The 14635-nt window shown below is 47.2% G+C and overlaps 5 protein-coding genes across 5 annotated transcripts; 3 read left to right on the top strand and 2 right to left on the bottom strand.

The window, feature by feature from the left end:
* Positions 1-611: 611 nt before the first annotated feature.
* On the bottom strand, positions 612-1383 carry Pmar_PMAR029541 (60S ribosomal protein L11, putative). The gene is made up of 3 exons (XM_002773516.1): positions 1349-1383; positions 1104-1251; positions 612-1052 (listed from the first exon to the last, which is right to left on the bottom strand). Exons 1-3 carry the CDS (start codon positions 1349-1351, stop codon positions 679-681), a joined length of 525 nt encoding a protein of 174 aa, XP_002773562.1. The 5' UTR covers positions 1352-1383; the 3' UTR covers positions 612-678.
* Positions 1384-1514: 131 nt separating this feature from the next.
* On the top strand, positions 1515-4525 carry Pmar_PMAR029540 (Serine/threonine-protein kinase Nek7, putative; the record flags this gene model as incomplete). Its single annotated transcript, XM_002773515.1, has 9 exons — positions 1515-1630; positions 1724-1865; positions 2624-2752; positions 2795-2919; positions 3129-3222; positions 3428-3546; positions 3639-3764; positions 3809-3884; positions 4442-4525. 9 exons carry the CDS (start codon positions 1515-1517, stop codon positions 4523-4525), a joined length of 1011 nt encoding a protein of 336 aa, XP_002773561.1.
* Positions 4526-6477: 1952 nt separating this feature from the next.
* On the bottom strand, positions 6478-8953 carry Pmar_PMAR029539 (26s proteasome non-ATPase regulatory subunit, putative; the record flags this gene model as incomplete). The annotated part of the gene is made up of 11 exons (XM_002773514.1): positions 6478-6526; positions 6572-6832; positions 6884-7028; positions 7075-7162; positions 7209-7306; positions 7353-7458; positions 7505-7651; positions 8148-8236; positions 8337-8493; positions 8716-8769; positions 8816-8953. The coding sequence occupies 11 exons, from the start codon at positions 8951-8953 to the stop codon at positions 6478-6480; spliced, it is 1332 nt and encodes a 443-aa protein (XP_002773560.1).
* Positions 8954-10166: 1213 nt separating this feature from the next.
* Pmar_PMAR029538 (hypothetical protein) lies at positions 10167-13209 on the top strand (the record flags this gene model as incomplete). Its single annotated transcript, XM_002773513.1, has 2 exons — positions 10167-11333; positions 11384-13209. 2 exons carry the CDS (start codon positions 10167-10169, stop codon positions 12545-12547), a joined length of 2331 nt encoding a protein of 776 aa, XP_002773559.1. The 3' UTR covers positions 12548-13209.
* Positions 13210-13928: 719 nt separating this feature from the next.
* Pmar_PMAR029537 (hypothetical protein) lies at positions 13929-14096 on the top strand (the record flags this gene model as incomplete). Its single annotated transcript, XM_002773512.1, has 1 exon — positions 13929-14096. A coding segment is annotated over one exon (168 nt), but the record flags the coding sequence as incomplete, so codon positions are not given.
* Between the last annotated feature and the right edge of the window lie 539 nt (positions 14097-14635).

Below are 14635 nucleotides of genomic sequence, written 5' to 3'. Positions count from 1 at the left end.
GTTTCAAGTGTGTGACGTCAAAGTCCAACACCGATCACACAGTTTGATAAGACTATCATCCGATGCTTGTTCAACCTAGCCAAGCATACATGGTTGCGAAGATGATTCTCCATCAAATCTCTGGAGCCTTCAATAGTCAGTACTTGGTAATGCGATTAACCGAATTTTCACCCTAGATAAGCTTATAATAGAAACGGACCAAGAAATGCACTCGCGCTCGACCTGTTGTTCATCATCGAAAATGAATAAAAACCAGTGTTTACCTTCGTTAAGTGGATGAAAAGGCAGTTGTGTAATCAGCTGAAACGGGCATTACTTCGGGTTCTTATGGAAAAAAATAAAAAAATTAAAAAATTATGGAAAGTCATTTAACTCTCCCGAAACAGAATACAGCGCGACGCTACCGTGATGAAGTCTCGTAAGGCTACCTCGGCAATTTGTAAAAAGAACATATCGAATCACGTTTGTGCTAAAACTCACATATACACCGATTTCGTCAACACGAGCGATCTGCAGCTTTCCTCAGCGAAATGCCCTACCGAATAAGAAGACCATACACTTCCATTATCATAGTTATTTATGTACTACTGCAAACTCAACAATAAAACAATCTCCCCTCGCAGCTGAAATGGTCCGAAAGCCAAATTCCGTCAACATCTTCACAAGAGTCGGCACTGCTTAGTTGAGGATGATACCGTCATACTTTGTCTTGAACCACTCCTTGGTTTCTTCGGCAGAAACACGATGATGGCGACCAACGTGAGCAGACTTTCTCTTGCGCTCACCAACACGGCGACCAGGGCGGCCCATGTGGACGTAGAAATCCATACCGTAGATACCAGTAGAAGGATCGTACTTCATACCGAGATCAATATGCTCGCTGATACCGAAACCGAAGTTGCCAGTCTCAGAGAAGTTCTGATCACGGAGCTCATACTCCTTGACCTTGAGGCCCCTCTCGAGAATCTCGGCGGCCTTCTCACCGCGGACGGTGACGTGGCAGGAGATCTTCTCATTACGACGGATACCGAACGAGCGGATGGTATAACGAGCTGAAAAAATACAAGGTAAATTGACGAGGAAACGGACGGCGGTGATCGTACCAGTTGAAGTAAGGGGCTTCTGGTCGGTGAGGGCCTCGAGGACACGAGTGGCACGAGTGAGCCTATCGCCGGACTCGCCAACGCAGATGTTGAGAGTAAGCTTCTCGATGCGCAAATTGCGCATGGGGTTGGTCTTGCCAGACTTGGCCTGAACGAAAAACAGTTTATGCAACTTTCCCACCTTCAATTAAAAACTCCAGCGAGAGCAGGTTACATAAACTATTCTCCTCTATCGCCCCTATTACCATGGTTCAATCCTCGCTGCGACTGAGAGAGAGATAAGGGCTTACAATAGCGGATCAGAGCGCAAACGATCACCTGGGCGAGCGAGATTTTTCAAGCGGAGCGAAGTTTTCGTTGCACGAATGTCAATTTTCACATTTTAACTTTTTCCAAATACCCTTTCTTATTATGACGGGGACAACTTCACCGTCACAGTGTGCTCAGGAGCCTCCCACTGAGTGGCCGACTACTACTGATGGCTATCAGCTCGAATGCCCTATAGGGTATGGCGCTTTTGCTACGGTGTAGGTTGGTATGAACAATGGGGTATCTTTTACTTTGTGTGGACCTCTCCCGTGTTGGGCTTGGTTGAACCTAAGATACGCCTTTTTTGTCAGATATAAAGCTAGTGTGGCAACGGGTGATCATGCTGGTGAAGATGTTGCCATTAAAGTGATCGATCTCGAATGCTTGGATGGTACTACTTTTGATGATATTCGTAAGGAGCTACAAGTTATGAGGATGTGTACTCATCCTAATGTAATAGGGTTATGCGCTGTACTACTATCACAGAGAATATAACTAGGATTATTACCGCTACAATCTACCATTACTATCACTACTACTATCACCCCTACTGTCACCACTACTATCACCATTACTATAACCACTACTATCACCGCTACTATTACCGTTACTATTACTACTATCACCGCTACTATTACCGTTACTATTACTACTATCACCGCTACTATTACCGTTACCATTACTACTATCACCGCTACTATTACCGTTACTATTACTACTATCACCGCTACTATTACCGTTACTATTACTACTATCACCGCTACTATTACCGTTACCATTACTACTATCACCGCTACTATTACCGTTACTATTACTACTATCACCGCTACTATTGCCGTTACTATTACTACTATCACCGCTACTATTACCGTTACTATTACTACTATCACCGCTACTATTACCGTTACTATTACTACTATCACCGCTACTATTACCGTTACTATTACTACTATCACCGCTACTATTACCGTTACTATTACTACTATCACCGCTACTATTACCGTTACTATTACTACTATCACCGCTACTATTACCGTTACTATTACTACTATCACCGCTACTATTACCGTTACTATTACTACTATCACCGCTACTATTACCGTTACTATTACTACTATCACCGCTACTATTACCGTTACTATTACCGTTACTATTACCGTTACTATTACTACTACTATTACCACCATTACTATCAATGTCCTGATATTCAGGTAATCGCCTACCACGCGGCGTTCTCTTCCCCGGACGCCAAAATGTGGTTGGTGATGCCTCTAATCAACGGCGGCTCCTGTCAGAACGTCATACGAGAGTACAAGAAGTCTACTGGCCACAGCATTAACGTAATAATTTCGTGGCGCGTGACGAAATCCTATCCCCTTCAGAACATCGGAATCATCGCTTACATACTCCACGAGACCGCCATCGCGCTTCGTCACTTCCATTCGAATCAGCAAATTCATCGAGATCTCAAGGCTGGCAACATCCTCCTCAGTTTGGACGGCAAAGTGTACGGCCACTTCCGGACCTATTCCGTATCTTTCTCATCGAACCTTCAGATATCTTTCCGACTTTGGAGTTTCAGCGTCCATGAGGGATTCCAGGTCTCGACAGACCTTTGTTGGAACGCCCTGTTGGATGGCACCAGAGGTCCTTGAGCAGACCAAAAACGGGCAAGAAAAATATCTTTGCTTCATCTTCGTATACATTTTCATCAAGATACGACTATAAAGCTGACATTTGGTCATTCGGTGTGACTGCTCTCGAGCTCGCCAACGGCAGTGCTCCTTACCAGAATCTACACCCATTGAAGGTAGAATATCTTCCACACTGCGAAGAATTCTAGTATAGAATCTTCCGCGCTGGGAAGGATTCTCGTATAGTATCTTCCGCACTGCGAAGAATTCTAGTATAGAATCTTCCGCACTGGGAAGGATTCTTGTGGAGTGTCTTCCGCCCTGTAAAGGATTCTCGTGGGGTATCTTCCGCACTGGGAAGATTTTCTTCTCCATATTCAGGTTATGAAGAATATCTTGGAAAATCCACCGCCGACTTTGGAGCGAACGAAATCCACCCCATGGGACTCGTCATTCGTCAAAATGGTCGCCGACTGCCTCCAGAAAGACCCCAGCAAACGGTGAGCTTCCAGATGATTCCATTATAGAGAAAATATTTCCAATTTTATGCTGTGATATTTCCTCTATTTTTTTCATTAAATTTTTTTCTCAGACCCTCGATTGACCAACTGCTAACTCGACATGATGCATTCTTTCGCCAAGCCGATAAGGAAGCGTTGGTGAATCTTCTAAAGCAGCTGCCTACAATAGAATTGCGAGAACCTACGAAACCTCCAGGGTGAGTGGGACGCATTTTACGTCGATTTATGGTCGTCTTGAAAGATACCGATCCCCGAGAGCTTCTAAGATTCATACTGGCTATAGCGGCGCGGTCAGCGGAGCATGGGATTTTGATTTGGTAAGCCACAACGTCGTCTTCTATCAGAATTAGAGTTGATATATGTGCTTGGTTCTCTCAGCTGAGCTCGAGAGTTCCCTCATAGATGTCTTAGTGTAAGAGGGTACAAAAAACAAAACTTTAGCATTCTCTCATCGTTATCAACAGGCGTATATGACTTTGGAAATATTTATCCACATTATATTGAATGATTGTAATCGTTTAGTATCCTAATTCTAGTCATCGCGTAATTTGGCTGCTGATCTCGCGTAGTCGTGGATGAGTACGGCCAGCACAGGACAAGTTTTATCGTATTGGGGAAAATTTTTCGATTTAAAATTGAAAAATTTCTCGTTTTCGGTCCTCAAAATTTCTAATTAAGGAAGAATTGCTATCGAGCAGTTTCCCTCCTTCGTTTACTCCAATGGTTGTTGGCATTTTCTGGTTGAAATCCTTTTGGTGTCTTTTAGACGTGATTACGGTAATTATTAGGAAACTGTCTAGCATTCTGTGAAGTACATTCAAGATTCGTTTCATGTCCACATCTGTTCCTCCAGTATTTTTTCGTAATTTTTCAGCACGATGCTGACGATGGTGATGATGATGACAATAAGGATGGCGATTCCGGCATCTTTTCCGACCTGGGCGAAGAAGAGACCTGACCCAACTTGGTTTTTCGTCACCACTTGCAAATGCAAAATTACCATCGGTAGCATTCGGGTAAATTCTGTACTATTTTTTAGTCTTCATTGCTGTATTGAGTTGTATACCAGTGCTGCTGCTACCACTCGTGATTGACCGAATTCGGCATCATTCAGTGCGATATTGAAACACGCATATGGTTGGCGTTAGAGTGACTTCCTCGGGTGACGTAGTACACTGTCGATCGCTACGACACTTGGAGTGAAATAGTTTCCGCGCCGCACAAGGAAGGTTTCGCTCGGGCTTGCGCTCATTTTGTCAATACAGTTCCCCTTCAAGCGTGCTCATCGCACAGGGAAGAATTTCTCACTGAAATGGTATGCCATAATACATCGTAGTGGAAGAGGGTGTGTATGTTGTCATCAAAAAGACGACGCGGCGATGACTAGTTTGTGGTATCAGAATGCATCCTGTTGAGATTTGAGCTTCCCCGTAGAAGCGAGCTCAGCAGAGACAAAACTGCCTCGGCCTCAAGTAAAGCTTTGTTCGCAACACAACAGCCGAAAAATAATAAACGCCCGTGTTATACTGCCGTCATTCATGGGAGCTAGCGTCGATGCATTTCTAATAGAAACTCCTAGGAGAAAAAGTGGTCAACAGCTACAGACCCCGTTCGTTCGTTAACCACCGGGCATGACTCTCTTGGTTTCCTTGGAACGCTACGGACATTTGGACTTCATCTTTGATGAAATTCACCAAAGAGGAACCAGATATCCGGAATAAAGTGAGACTGTGGTGGAACTGTAGAACCAAACATAAAGTATTTATATAGGGCGACACCAAGTAGGTAAAAACCGTCGTACGGAATAAAATCCTAATGGTATCTCCAGCTACATCCGTCTCATCTCATCAGTCTCGTCTCGTAACAGTAGCGCACGTTATAACGGGCGCACTTGCAGATGTAGTACGAGTTAGATGTGCCCTTACAAAACTGCAGAGTATGTGCGTGCGTGAGTTTAAAATCCAACGCCAAGACAACCGGCTTAGTAAGACTAGCACCGATGTTTCTTACTCCAAGGGGGATGAATTTAGGCAAACTCATTGATCACACAAACTAGCGCTCAGGGACAGGCTAGGGCGAACCTAAGATGCTTCCTTTCCTCTTGGTAGAAGCCGCTCCCGGGTTTCATGCACTTGAGCAGATGATGTTCATTCGTTTCTCTAACGCCACAGTACAAGTGATTCCCATCATAAACCCCTGCACAATAACCGGGCCTGTATTCATATGCTCCCAGTAGAGCAGTTGTAGGAATACTCCATTGTTCCGGCCGCATACGACCAAAATAATAGATTGATTATTGCAGAGTAATTACGGGAAAAGCTGATGTTTGGTATCTCTTGGCGAAGCCTCGTCACAGTGTAGGGAAATTTATGGCGATTCTATCAACAGTGATTTGCAAAATAATGTCTTTCAAGCGGCATCTTGTGACTTTTTACTCTTCTGATTGCGAATTCCTGTTCGGTTCAAAGCCAACCGCACAAGTAGAAAAACCTCGTCTGCCTGAGCTGACAAACTAGAAGACGTTGAATGTAAGTTTCCAATCAAGCCTGGGTTTTTCCGTATCGCAAAACCCTGCTAGAACCATACTCCCAACACAGTTTCAACTCGCTTTCTCAAGTAGCATAAGGAAAAAGTTGATCATGGTGTGATGTAATCAACTTTGCTAGTTTCATATACTATGACCATCTGAGCTCATGTCCTGTATCAGCCTGTGATCGAGCACGTAGACATATCCCAACAATACAACGGTCATAACACTCCACTCCTCACCACTTGTTGATGTAATATACACCTCTTACATGATGCCCCTCAACCTCCCTGACTATGTCAACTCAACCATTTTCGTAATAAAGAAGTTCACGAAAACTCCATCTCGATTTCGGTCGATGTCTATTACAACTACAATGAGAGTTACTTTTTCTTCTCATCATCATCTTTATCAGAAGGTTCCTTCTTATCCCTGAAAGCATCAGGCCTGCCCCATACCACACCCTGCTCAACTCACTCTTGCAGATCCTTCAACGCTTCCTGTATCCTCGGATCGTTTAGATCCACTCCTGGCAGACCACTGAGGAGCTCAGCGACCATGGAGGGGTCCTGAGGAAATGCCCCTATCAGAAATGAGGGTATCTCAAATCCCACCTGGAAGATGGCAGCATCATCGGAAGGTCCCTGAGCCGCTGAGGAGGATGATGATGAAGAAGAAGGTTGCTCCTGTTTCTGCTTCTTCTCAGCTGGAGCCTCTCCGTCACCACCAGCTTTCTCCCTACCGCACCACAGTCAAATCGCCATCCCAAAGGATCGCTAACTAGACTACCCGCCGTCCCAATCCTCGAGGCTTTCCATCAGCGCCTTCCTCAACTCCTCGTCCATATCGTCACCAGCCGGCGCAGGAGCCGATGGCGCTGACGGCTTAGCAGTCGTGCTCTCTTCAGCAGCGGGCGTCTTTTCTTTATCTTTCCCTACCATCACAATCGCTAACTCCTACGACCAGCTGCGCCCCATTACCTTCTTCCTCCGTTTTCTGTTGGCTGTTCTGTTGGGTATCCGACTCTTGCAGCGACAATAGCAAGGCTTGACGTAGCTCATCATCAACCTAAGAGAACGATACCACTCCTCTGCCACATCACCAAGAGACCTACCTCTTCCCCAGCCGCAGCAGCATCAGCCAGAGCAGCCTGAAGCCTTGGATCCATCTGGGGCGTAGCAACGGAGCTCTCCACACCCGTCCCCGCAGGGCCTAATATAACGAGCCCTCCGCAACAGTTTCAGATGACCACTATAACGTGCTACGCTCCGCCTACTACCTCCTTGCTGAGCGGAGGCATCTGCCGCCGTACTCTGCCCCTGTCGAGCCCTTTCTTCCTCCATAGACATACGGAGGGCCATCGCCTGTGAGCAGCGATGAAAGCCCCAGGTTGTAACAAGCTCCACCTACCAGCTCGGGGTCCTGGCTGGGGTCCACTCCGAACTCGAAGCCCCCGTCTCCAGCAGCAGCTGGAGGGGCTGCCCCCTCGGGCGTTACAATGGGTGTGCCCATGAGGACATCCGACATGATCTGGTCGGTGTGGGGAGGAATCTCCACCTGAGGCGCGTCATCGATCAGGTCAACTCCACAGGGAAGGAGCGCGATGGTTACGCCTCATTCAGACTAATTCGGACAATGAGGAAATTCTTGTTGGTTTTTGGTGCAGTTCTATCTCAAGTTACTATTATGCAACTAATGCAACTAGGTATCCCTTAAGCTCAGCTGAGGCAACCAACCTTTTCCACTACTGATTCCGATGCACGCCTCAACGACACGATCTGATTCTCTAAGTATCATTTTGACGGCTCTCAAAACTTCAACATTGTGAAGGCCGCAAATCAACACCAACTTAGATTTCCAACACGCCCCCGGTGTGGAAAGATATGCACATGCTCAACTACGTGTGTAGGTGACATCTGCGGAAATTCCGAGGGGAATTGAGGAGAATTCTGGATTCAGCTGAGGAAGGCCAATACCGCATGCCCCCTATTCCCAAAGAGGCTTATATATCAGAAGAACTTCATTTGTCCAAGTGAGAAGTAGTGAGGCTCACCATGCAGCTGTTGCCGCTGGACTGGGCGTGTTCGAGCAAGTCCTGGAGCATGGGCTTGTTAGCATCGACTTCACCAAAACTGATGATATCTGTCAACGTAAAGGTACTTCCATAATGCACTACATGACTTCGAACCCACAACCTCTCGAATGTTAACCAACGCACATACCACCACACCATATTTACTACCAATAGCCACATTATTTTTCTTGAGATTCTTCCCAAGCGTCTCCATTTGCTTCTTAGTGGCACTCACTGGACTTCCGACGAAGCATACGATGCGTTGCTTCTGGTTCTTATTCTGTCTATGCTTCAGCACCAACTGGGCGATCTGTATCCCACGAACCTGAACGCCGATAGTCGAGACCTCCAAAGAGAACGGACGGGATTCGGTGATGGTGTGGTACCAGATCAGCGGACTTAGGGCCATCCGGACCAAAGTCTTTGACCTCAGGTTTCAAATCTGATATTGCTGTAAGCATCTCGCCGAGGTTAGTAGTGGGGGTCTGTTGGAGCTGAATATGCGCAGAAAATCCTAAACCATGCTACTTGGGCACATACGCCTTACGTTTACACTGGAGCCATCACTACTGCCGTTCATTGTAAGCACTCCCACTGCGGTCTGAGATGAATTCGAAGTGGACTCTGAGACGCCTTGGCTTGTATACCTCTGGATGCTGCTGGGACTTCGCACCGCATATCAAATTGGCAGCCTCGGTCTCGGCCTGAATACGGTCGGGCACGTAATCAGCATTGCGACACCACTCGGAGGTGTCCAGACACAACATCACTGCTTCGACTGACATTAGTGATAGTAGTCTGGTAGGATTAAACAGCAACAACAAGCTAACTAAGGGTCCACGAGATCTTCAGGGATAATACTACTACCCCACCACCACCACTACTACTACTACCCGGCACAAGTAAGACCAGTGGTGATGAGAAAACGTAATCCTATTCTAAAGTATCCGCGTTTCGACTGCTAGTCTACATAGCAGTTTGTAGTAGCTGAAACTGCACTTGTGCTGAACAGATGAGGTATCGACTCCTTAAAAACCCATGTTGAGCTTCCGAAAGGGCACCTAGCTAGGATCGAGATCAGGGACGAAAGCAAATCTAACTTGACGAGGGAAACCCAAAACGGCGGAGCAAGACCTGACGAGGCAACCACTTCCTGGAACAGCAACACAGTGCAACCCCACCGCCGAAGCTTCCATCAACGACGAGTCCAAATCGATTACGAAGGCGCGCGCGTGTACGTCTCCATCTTGAGCTCTCACGTTGTGTTAATCGTGGGTTTGCGTTGTGTCTTGTTGTTGATCATTGCTGGTTGCAGAAGCCGTTGGTCTGTTATTATTATACAATTGGAAGACACATGAGCAATTCCAACACAGCGGCACCACAGAGAGACTCCAGGCTCTTGGGTGCTGGAGGTGGAATGCCTGCGCCCTCGGGCTGGACAGCAAGACCCGATATGCAGGTACGAGTATGAGGGGAAACTCTGAGGGGCTCAAATCGGGCCTATTTTGTATCTTTATATTCATCCTAAGATGCGTATCTGAGGACTGAGAGTCCATTTGAGGGAACTATGAAATAAACGGGATTGAAATTGGTCGGTCGCAACAGTGAAGCTGTAGCGGCTACCTAGGGAGCGTATCGTCGTTGAGGAATATCTTGAGGTTGACCTAGCACCTCGCAAATGAGCCTATACTAACCATTATTCATTCAGGCGGCCCCTCGTGACACATGGCCCAGCGGGTTAACTCATTGGCAGGGCGCATCTCCAGACGTTCGAGGTGAGCTCCTCTCCCATAGTGGCAGCTTAGTTATTGTTCAGGTAACGAATCTGATCTTTATCGTGGGGCTGGCAGCACCCCATCTGCTGGATACGAGTACTATACCCAAGTCCCAGGCCAAGGCGTGCCCCCTGGCCCCCCCAGCTACCAGGCAGGGTCGGCCCCTACTGGTTATGCTGGCCCTAGCTATGCCACTCCTGATGCTGCTCAAGGGGGCTACTATATGGCTCAGCCCCCGACCAGTGGTTACGCTCCTTACAATGGGGACCCTGCTACTGGTGCTAACGGCAGTCAGCAGTATTACACTGCTACTCCTGGGTATGGTAGTGGTTACGGTGGAGCGTATGAGCGCCAACCCTCTCCCCCAGCCTACTATGAGGGTCCTGGTCAGTACCCTCACAGTGGTGGCCATCTTACTATGGCTGGGACCTACTATCAGCCTGCTGGACCCGACAGCTACCAAAGAAGGGCTGTAATGGAACAGCAGCATCGCCCTGGGGGTGGCCAGGCGTTCGTATTCGACATGTTCATGCGCTTGTCTGATCGTGAAGTAGTGGCCTATGCGGAGGATCATATGAGCTCCATCCACTTACAAGATATGCTTAGGAAGCACGGCACCGGCAAGGATAATCTGTATACCAATGAGGAAGTTCAACAAGTTGTGCAGCGCCTTGTGCCGCACTTCGTTACTCTGGCCTTTGATCCGATCGGCAACTATGTATCACAAGCCGTCGTGGACGTCTGCGATATGCCCACTTTCGAAATGATAATTTCCAACCAGTTGCTGCGTGGAAGGACTCTCTATGAGATGTGCACGCATACACACGGCACTAGGGTGGTCCAGAAAATCATTTCTGAGGCTAATACTAGGTACCATGGTTCGAATCAGTTGCCACTCCTGGGTGCAATCCGTCAATGCTGTCTCGAATTGGCCCTGGACCCCAACGGTTGTTATGTCCTGTTGAAGGTCTTGGACGTCATGGGCCAAAGTGGGTGGCTTCTGGAGATTCTCATTGATCGCATGTGCGACATATGTTGTAGCCAATGGGGAGTTGTTACGGTTAAGAAAGTGATAGAGAGAGCAACCTCTGTGGACAGGGTTGAAGCTCATCCTCATCTACTGCCTACTTATCCTAACGATCCTCCACCGTCACCAACACCAAGCGGTCCGGGAAGGACCCCAGTGATGCAGCAGCAACGACTCCCGATAGTGGTGGGAAGGCACTCTAGACGACTACTCAAGCTGTTCGTGGACAATTTTGAGAGGCTTTCGAGGGACCAATTTGGCAACTATGCAGTGCAGCATCTGTTACAAGGCGGCAGTGAATTGATGCAAACCGATGAGGGGCACCAAGCTGTTGCCCAGATGGGCCTCATTGTCAGACCACAGGTAAGCTGTATCGGTGGCATTAACAATAGTAGAGGATAGTGTTCTCTTAGGTGGTTGAGATGTCTAAGCACAAGTACTCCTCGAACTGCATGGAGCACCTTCTGGCCCAGAGCTCTCCTGAGTACGTGCGTGGATTGATCAACGAGATAGTCTCCACTGGGGCAGTGAGGGAACTACTCTTGGACAAATACGGCAACTACGTCCTGCAGAAAATGCTCACTTTGGCTAGTCAGGAGGGTGGCAAGGCTTTCCAAACGTTGGTGGATGCGGTCCAGCCTTGTGTGTCTGATCTCATGTTTGGTCCTAATCCTCATCAGCAACAACAGCAAGCTCCGCCTTCCCATGGCGGTTACGGTGGCGGTAGGGCTCAGAACGATATTGATGCTAGTCGCCATCAACGCCTCGCTAAGAAGTTGATTGCGAAGTTCCCACAGTTGAGCCCACAAGGGCGTAGGGGCAGCAGACACCAGATGGCCCCTCAGTTGGCTGACCACAGTAACAGTCGTGGTGGTTACCCCTCGGGAGGCGGCTATGGTGGTATGCAGTATCGTCATGGTTCTGCTGGTGGAGGAGGGTCCTACTATGGCAATCGAGACTACCATCAAGACGGTGGGTACGCTGGTGGTAGTAGTAGCAGGCAACACTACTACAACGGTCAAGGCTATGGTAGCTCTCACTACGCACCTCAACCTGGTGCTGGCAATATGCAGGAAAACGATTCCCGTTACTGCAGTCCTCCTTCCCCCCAAGGGGCCGCCGGTCCGCAGACGGCTGGGGGTCAACAGCAGTATGGTGCTCCTCGCACTATGTCAAGATCGTCGGTAACTCCTAGTCATGATCGTAGTAGTGGTGAAGGCACTACTAATACGACTACTGCTAACGCTACTACTACTAATAATAAGACTAAGGGTCAACAGGGTCTTGCCAGTGACAATTGGGAGAGTCTTAAAGGCGCCTTTGCTGCTCCTCCTACCGCTGTCGCATCTGGTAACAGCAAGGTTGGTTCTGGTCCTTCTGCCACAGCAGGTGTGAGTGGCAGTGATCGAGTAGATGGCTGGGGTGCCTCTACTACTACTGCTACTCCTGAGTCCGCTGCTACTGCTGAGGAAAAGGCGGTACTTGCTGCTAGTGGTGCTGGGGAGGATCCACTTAGTCAACAGCCACCTCCAATCGGTGGAGAAGTTAAAAGCTCCTCTACTACTGTTGATGAGTAGTCGTCTCTACTATGTTGCCATTACCAATATTTGTTCTTGTTATTATTCGTATTGGAGTAGCAGTGGTAGTTGCTGAGATTAATGATGATGATGATAATATTTACTATTATTATGACTTATTCCCGTGGTCAATACGATTACTACTATTATCCTTATCCCATTGAATACGGTATTATGAATACGATATTATGAATACGATATTGGCATCATTTCTAACTACCAATTAGAGTGTATCACTCCATTCAGTGCTACTATTACTGCTATTACGACTACTTACCATCATAACTAGACCGATAGATAATAATGATGATATTTGCCTCGAGACGGTAGTTGTTCGTCCTAGTAGTTATGTCCCAGCCGGCCCTCGTTGTCGCTACTGCTACTATTATTACCCTTGTTGTTGTTGCTGCTGCTGCTGCCGTTGATAGATTTTCCTCCTCCCCTCACCTTGAATCACTTTTGCTAACCTTTTCTATAGAATATTGATGATAATAATGACGACATTGCTGAATCCCTTTCTGCTGATGATAATAATGATCATGATTACGATTGATAATACGATTATGGATATTTTTCGGTCACGCCATAGCTGTAGTATGGCAATCCCAATCCAGTTAATACCAAAACTGGATTTGGTCTGTACCGTTGATGATACTATTAGTAGATCTAAGGTTGGATTCCAGATGCTCGAAATATACAGCTGTTGTGTTCAGCCCAGTGTCGGATGTGTTGGTGACAATATGGAAATTTGGGGTTGTCGTTTTCTCAACGTTTACACGAACTTGTACGTATACTCACATAATTATCGAGCGAACTGCTGAGGATATATTCCGAGATTGGCTCAGCCTATCATGCCCGAGTCAATTGTCGAAAGCAATACATTGAACCCTAGTCATTCACCTAACCGTTGACCGCCCAACTAGTCTTGATATTCGTGGGTCCAACATGATAAACTGATCGTTCGATAGCCGTAAAGTGTTTGTGTGATTTGTCTCCTTCAGCTAGAGTGTCTCATAGTTGTTACTCAATAAAGTGGCTCAGGCAGTCTCACCTCTGTGAGAAGGTTAGTTTATTCTTTGTGCTGGTTATATCTTGCAAATGTATTCTGGTTATGATTTTGATGAGTTGGATTATAGTGAGGATATGCGTAGCAATGACTTGATAGGGAGCGACTTTGGTTGGTTCTAGCCAGGGAATTGACTTCACTTCCTCCACAGATAGCTTTTAAACATGTAAGTAGATCACAAGCATGAGGGCAGATTCGATTGAGTATAGTAGCGCAACGGTTATGCTTGGGAGAGAGACTCGATTTTTTTCTTGTCTGCAAGGATCTTGAATAGTCCAGTACCACAACTAGTTCACTTATCGTTTTATCATAGCAATGCCGCATATTCCCACAGGCAATGTCCGTAGTAGTCGTAAACGCGCATTATGCATTGGTTGCAACTATCCGGCATCTGCATCGCCCCTTTACGGTGCTTGTGCCGATGCCTTCCTCACAGCACATACACTGCAGTCCCTGTTTGACTTCCCAGTTGAGAACATCTGTGTAAGTGAGTGTTGCGGTGATACGGTTGGTGGCACATGTACACAGGTCTTATACGATGAGCATCCGAACATTGGGCCTCATACACCCGTTCCATCCGACCCTGCTCGTATACCGACTAGAATCAACATGCTAAAGGCCCTAGGCTGGCTAGTAAAACAACAGCCTCAATTTGCACATTAGTGACACCATAGATGGTCTACTGATCAGTGTTGATAGGTGCATGAGGCGCAGACTGGAGACGTGCTCTTCTTTTCCTTCTCGGGGAAGAGCTGTCAGGTCACGGCCGTTTCCACCTGGGAAACACTTCTCCCTGTCTAGGTTGACGATCTAGATGGCTATGAAGGCGAGGGGTTAAGCTCAGCTATCCTACCATCGGATTGTCTCAGCGAAATGAACCACGAAGCCACTCGAGTTGTTCCCACTCGAGACATTCGCGACGTGAGCGGGATTTTAAAACGCATTAATATCCCGATTCTAAGATAGCACACGAATAGATGTTGAGAAACGTAGACCTGCGGTAGAGAGTCGAAGATAAGCCG

This window comes from Perkinsus marinus (genome assembly GCF_000006405.1).
Source record: "Perkinsus marinus ATCC 50983 genomic scaffold scf_1104296958776, whole genome shotgun sequence".
In the NCBI taxonomy this organism is placed as follows: domain Eukaryota; phylum Perkinsozoa; order Perkinsida; family Perkinsidae; genus Perkinsus; species Perkinsus marinus.
This window is presented reverse-complemented; position numbering and strand designations above follow the sequence as displayed.